The 6,000-nt window shown below is 35.8% G+C and overlaps 1 protein-coding gene across 1 annotated transcript; it reads left to right on the forward strand.

The window, feature by feature from the left end:
- Window positions 1-2,477: 2,477 nt before the first annotated feature.
- LOC136800112 (uncharacterized) lies at window positions 2,478-3,677 on the forward strand. Its single transcript, XM_067056723.1, has 2 exons — window positions 2,478-2,558; window positions 3,303-3,677. Exons 1-2 carry the CDS (start codon window positions 2,478-2,480, stop codon window positions 3,675-3,677), a joined length of 456 nt encoding a protein of 151 aa, XP_066912824.1.
- The last annotated feature ends 2,323 nt before the right edge of the window (window positions 3,678-6,000 follow it).

Below are 6,000 nucleotides of genomic sequence, written 5' to 3' on the forward strand. Positions count from 1 at the left end.
TTGCAAAATTTTGACTCCTGACATTAAAAATTACCTCCAAACACTAAACAGAGCAACTTTACCCCAGAACAGACAATTTTTGTAGTTTTATCACTATTCCCGGACAATAGTGAGATCTCAAATCTCATTTATGGTGTAATTTACGCCACACACATTTCAACTACAGTAGACTCCCGGTTATTCGAACCTGCACTTATTCGAGTAATTTGGTTATTCGAAGTGAGACGGCGTTCCCCTTGGATCTGCTTACCCAACTCAGGTAAAAACACTCTCGGTTATTCGAACTTCAGTTATTCGAATCGAAGCGATTCTCCATTCGCCCTTGAAGCCATTTATAGGCTAAATCACCCTCCTCAGTTATTCAAATTTTTCTTATTTGGAGATTGAAAATATTGATTTTCTGCGATTAAAACATTTTTTTTTCAAAAAATCAGGTTCATATTCATGGCTATTTACATTCCTCAAGCAATTACTTCAAAAGTTCAACATTCTCTCTAGCCTAAATATTCTCCTTCGGTCCAGGGAACCACGATGCCTAAATAGCCTCCGTCTCGGAAGGGGACTGGGCCCGAATTTGCGGACGTTTTCACAGTTTCACTTTCGTTTTCGGCTATACGACAGCGTTTTCAAGCAGAAAGCAGAGGAAATCTGTGAAATTATGGCAGGGAATGCTAACCTATTTTTCCAGTGTTTCTCAAGATTGGAGCAAGATTATTGTTCTAGAAAGTTCATTAAGGCCTAATAGTTTCAGATTAGTATGATTTCATCAGAAAAAACAGGTACATCAAAGCTCCTTATTGATATGTGAAGGCTACCAAAAATAGCAAACTCCTCCATCAGAACAACTTTAACATAAGGGACAAGGACAGTCAAGAAGTCTACTTTGTTGACAAATTGCACAAAATACTTAGGGAAAATGGTACTATACATACTATGGAAGCCCATTCTATACTCCTAAATGATAGTTGAAAGATCAGCAGTTGAAAGGGTTGATTAAAATAGAACTCAAAGCACACAATAAAGTATATTTGTCCAGAAAGAACTGGCATGTTGTTTGCTTTGTTTTGGTGTTTAAAAATATGTACTTATCAGTCCTAAAAAAATACAAATTCGAATATAATGAGGCCAATGAGTCTGGTTAAATGTTACTATATTTACAAGAAAGGATTACTGAAAAAATACTACTGTATGTACTACTGATGAACTAAACTCAAAAACTAAAACTTTACAAGTAAATTTACATTACGACAATTTAAAAATCTATCTTTAATAGCAACAAAGAAAAAAACATGGCTCAAAGTTTTAAAACAGAGCTAGTCAGAGCTTCAATTCAGTAGGCATAGAGCTTTCAAAATTTGAAAACAGACACTGAATTGGTTACTACAAGACATACTATCCACACGGTTTTCTCGATTTATGAAAAAAATAAAGTATTTATCAAAAAAAGGTTCTCTTTTTTTTTGGTAATCAATTCCAACAAAGAGCAATCAATATAACTGTTTTTTGAAAACCATCCCACAGTGTAAACATTATCAACCAACTAAACCCACACCGCCAAAATTGTAAAAATAAGTCAATATAATTGCTATCAACAATTTCTCGTAAAATGTTTTTTTTCCAACATTCTGATACCAATCATGGCTGGAGGCATCATGTATAGAGTGACTGTGTGGCATTTCATTGCTTTTAATGATCACAATACCAAACATCAACCAAACAAAACTGGCGCCAAGCTAAATCTGGCGATTAAAAATTTCCATGAAAATTATAATTGAAACTTATCTGGTAAAATGCTTTTTTCAACATTCTGGAGGTGTTCAAAGCTAGAGGTCTAGAGGTATCATATGTAGAGCCAAGCAATACATGAAAAGTCATTTACTATCCCATTTGCCATCAAATCAAACAAAAACCAACAAATCATGTCTCTTCACTTTCATGTCACATCGTGTTTTATATGGGGTACGTATCAGAAAGCCAATCCACAAGAAGAGACCCATCTTCCTTTATTATGGCGTGTTCCAAAACTATTGGTAGGTTGTTTGGAAGTAAAGAAACCCACAGAGTTTGTTTTATTTTGAAGATTTAACTTGAAAACAAACTGCATCTTTCCAGCAGAAACTCATGTTTCAACCTGCTACATAACATTGGTCAGTCGGTTCCGCTACTAACATGTAATAGTTTTATTATAGCCGAGCTTGAGAATCCGTAGGCAGAACTTGTAACATGTATTATGTGTACAATTATGTCAGTCGACTTGAATCATGAAACATTACCCTCAATTTCACTGGATGCATTTTCGCTGTGAAATTATCCGCAAAATTTTCTGACCGCGTTCTGAGACGGAGGCTAAAACCCTGCTGATTATTTATCTAGCCATTCTAAACCTTTCTCTAGATTACCGACTTCGTTAAAGAGAGAGACATCTGAACTCGAAAAAAACAGTATGGTTTTTGCAGCATTCACCATACACCGAATCAATGTCCATGAATAAGACAATCATCGAAGCAACCGAAAATGATCAGTGCCTTCAAGAGTTAAAAGACGCTATCAACAAAGGGGTACCTTCCTAAGTCTAATACCACCCTCAAGCCCTATCGTGACAAGTTTCTCCGACGAAGGGCTGGTCCTCAAAAAGGAAAAAATCGTCCTACCAGAATCTTTGTGGCAGACCGCTATCGACGAAGGGCACCAAGGAGGCCATCCCTACCGTGAAAAGCACAGGTCGAAATCATATATCGACGCTGTGCCGACGAATCGAGATTCTATTCAGCGCGCAATCAACGAAGACAAAAGTAACCATGACGACCATCCAAGATCTTGGATGAAGTTCAAAGTTGATATTTTTATCCCCGTCGTTGAAAAAACAACTAAAAAATATCATCAATGCTTTTTAAAAAGAGTCAGTGATAGAGAATCATAACATAAAGTCTGTCTATTATTTCGATTCAATTAAAGTAATAGTTTAGTAATTACTGTTATACATTTGGGGATCATGTAAAAGATTTCTTTCAAAATAAACTCATTTCAATTACACTTGGAGGTTTTGGGGAATTCGTAAATAGTAAACTGCATACTGATACAGTCTGCTAGACATTAATAAGGTAATATTTGCTCTTCATCTTTGATTCTTTCTACAGTGATTACATTGACACATGCGTGATAAAATTTCTATTATTGATCTTCAGAGGTTAATATATTCTTTGAAAACTTAACCTCTGATACTCAGGGTAGGCCATCCCGGTCTCAGTCGATTAAAACGACGACTACGAATAAGCCACTTCTGGTTCCCATCATTTGACCAGAAAGCCGCTACAAAGTTTAACGAATGCCAGGGCTGCCAATTTTTCACACGTAAAACAACAAAAGAACCGTTACAATCAACGCCTTCACCAGAAACAGTATGGGAAGACGTCAACATAGACTTATTCGGCCCAATACCTGATAAGAGATATGTTTTAGTAGTGCAAGACAGCTTCGGGCGTTACCCTGCAGCAAAGATCGTGTCTTCAACTAAATCGACACGCGTACTCAACGCTTTCGACGATATCTACATGAGCTATGGCAACCTAGAACGTTACCGTATTGATAATGGTCCACCGTTTAACAGTCAGGGATTCGCCAATTTCTCAAAAGGAAAAGGCATCCACCATACTAAAGTTCTCCCTTACCACGCCTAGGCCAACCCCGCCGAAACCTTCATGCGCCTCCTCGGAAAAATCATCTAACGATGCGGGTCATAACTAACAAATCAGCTTCTTTAAACGACCTTCTTATCGGTTAAAGATCCACCCTTTACCAAGCCACCGGTCTGGCACCTAGGACCTAGTAACATACTCTTCCGTCATGAATACCACCACGACTTCCCTCGTACAACACTAACCGTGACGTAGGCTGCACGCATCCCCAGAATTTATTTTGTTATATCAAATCATATCAGAGGGGATGCGTGCAGCCTAACCGTGACGCGGAAGTCACCGAAAAGCCCGAAACCACGATTGGGAACACAACGACAAACACAAAAGCAACGAAAAGTCAGTTGTGAATGGTACACGTGAACACGTGCACCGGCAATCATACTTGAGCGATTACGTTCGATAAAGATATAAACTAGTCATAGCTTTCACTAAATGCCCCCACATAAAGATCATGTCATGCACTTATAAAGCTTTAATGCTTTAAAGACTAAAACATTAAAAAATAATCAGGAATAATTGATTGATTTAATTATTGATTGATTGGTTGATTGATTGATTGATTGATCGAGGCATTTGCTTGAAAAAAAATTATATTCCATTAACAAAATACCTGAAGAATTCGCAGCTTGATAATTTGATAAAATTTAAGGAAAAGCTGGAAAAGCTTCTTAAAAATATATTTCAAAAATTATGGTATCATTAGCTTACAGGTTTTCACATCTCCTGTTTGTTTTTTTCTCCTTAGTTTCTTTCTTACAACAATATATTTCGTGATTATTATTCACTAAATAGACCTTTTCTGATAATGCCGCAGACATCTTAGATTGTAGGCAAAATATATAGTGATGAATAAATCAACAAGGTAACCAATCAGAAATAGCTTTTATTTTTCATTGGCTGCTATATTTCAACAATTCTCTATTGCAACTTTGCCTAATAAACAATTTAGTCAAGAGGATACTGCGTATGAAATTTATAAAAAAGTTCTGCGCCATCTTAAATAGGGTGAAATAGAAACCAATCCTAGTTAAGGCCCGGCCTCCACTCGCGTACGCTGTGATTGCACTTTTCAAACAAAATCTTCTATTTTATTGGAAAAATAAAAAAATAAAGGAATGCCATTGTGGTCCATTCAGACGTACAGTTGAGAAAAGTTGAAATGCGCCTAAAATTTTTTTCAAGTGCATAGTACTTTTTCAAGATGCAATCTTTTCTCCAAGCAGTGCAGACAATGAAGAGAGGTGCCTTCAGGAAGCTAGACTTTTTGAGTTTATTGCTATATATACTTTCGCTTTATGGTGTTTCTGTATGACTGTCTGTGTACCTAGTCTAACCACCGTTAAATGCCTTCGGGAAGGTCCATCCTAACTTGGAAAGCCAGAATTGGAGCTATTTCACCAAACCACTGGAGCGTAAGTTATTTAGGCTATCACAACTGCATGAAATTGAAAAAGTTGAATGTGCGCATGTAAAGTTAAACGAATGTAAACAAACTTTTGCAGGTTTTTGAAATAGATTTACCACACTGAAAAAACAGTGAAAAAACTCTAAGTGAGGTAAATCTATTTTGAAGACCAAAAGAAAAAGTTTGTTTACATTGATTGACATTCAACATTCATTCAACCACTTTTGGATTCAACTTTACATATGCATACATTCAACTTTTTTGTGCTTTACCGGTATCTTGTTTTACTTAGTTAAGAAGGACTTTCTCGAGTTACGACCATATGATGTTATGAGGGTATTTAAAGCTCGAGAAGCTCTATAAACAATAAAGGTAGTTATTAATAAAATAAAAAACAAAGATAAATTAGAGTTTGAACAAAAATAGACCTTTTTTCAAAAAGGACGTCCTGTTGAATAATTATGTAGTCCAGCCATAAAAACAATGATAGTGTACTGTATCAAGCAAATTGTAATAATTATGCATGCTTTTATCATTGTTATTCAACAGGGTGGCCTCTTTGAAAAAATGTCTTACATTTGAAAACTTGAGCTTCCGGAAAAAGAATTGAAATCATTGCTGAAGTGAACTTCTGACTAAATTACAGTAGTTAGTATTCAGTTTCAAAGACAAGAAACAAAACTTGACATACAAAATACTTTTTCCAGTCAATGAATCAGCTCATCATCATAACCAGTCTGCCATTTTGTTTGTTTTGATTTACACAAGTAATATTGTAATTCGTGTTATATCATCTTACAATGTTATGATTTGCATTTATAACACTCGCTTCAGCTTTTCAAAGCTAAATCAAAACTAAAATGTAATATGTAATAATGGTAATAGCATATAACATAATAT

Source organism: Clytia hemisphaerica, unplaced genomic scaffold, assembly GCF_902728285.1.
Source record: "Clytia hemisphaerica strain Z4C2 unplaced genomic scaffold, Clytia hemisphaerica genome assembly, whole genome shotgun sequence".
NCBI classification, from domain to species: domain Eukaryota; kingdom Metazoa; phylum Cnidaria; class Hydrozoa; order Leptothecata; family Clytiidae; genus Clytia; species Clytia hemisphaerica.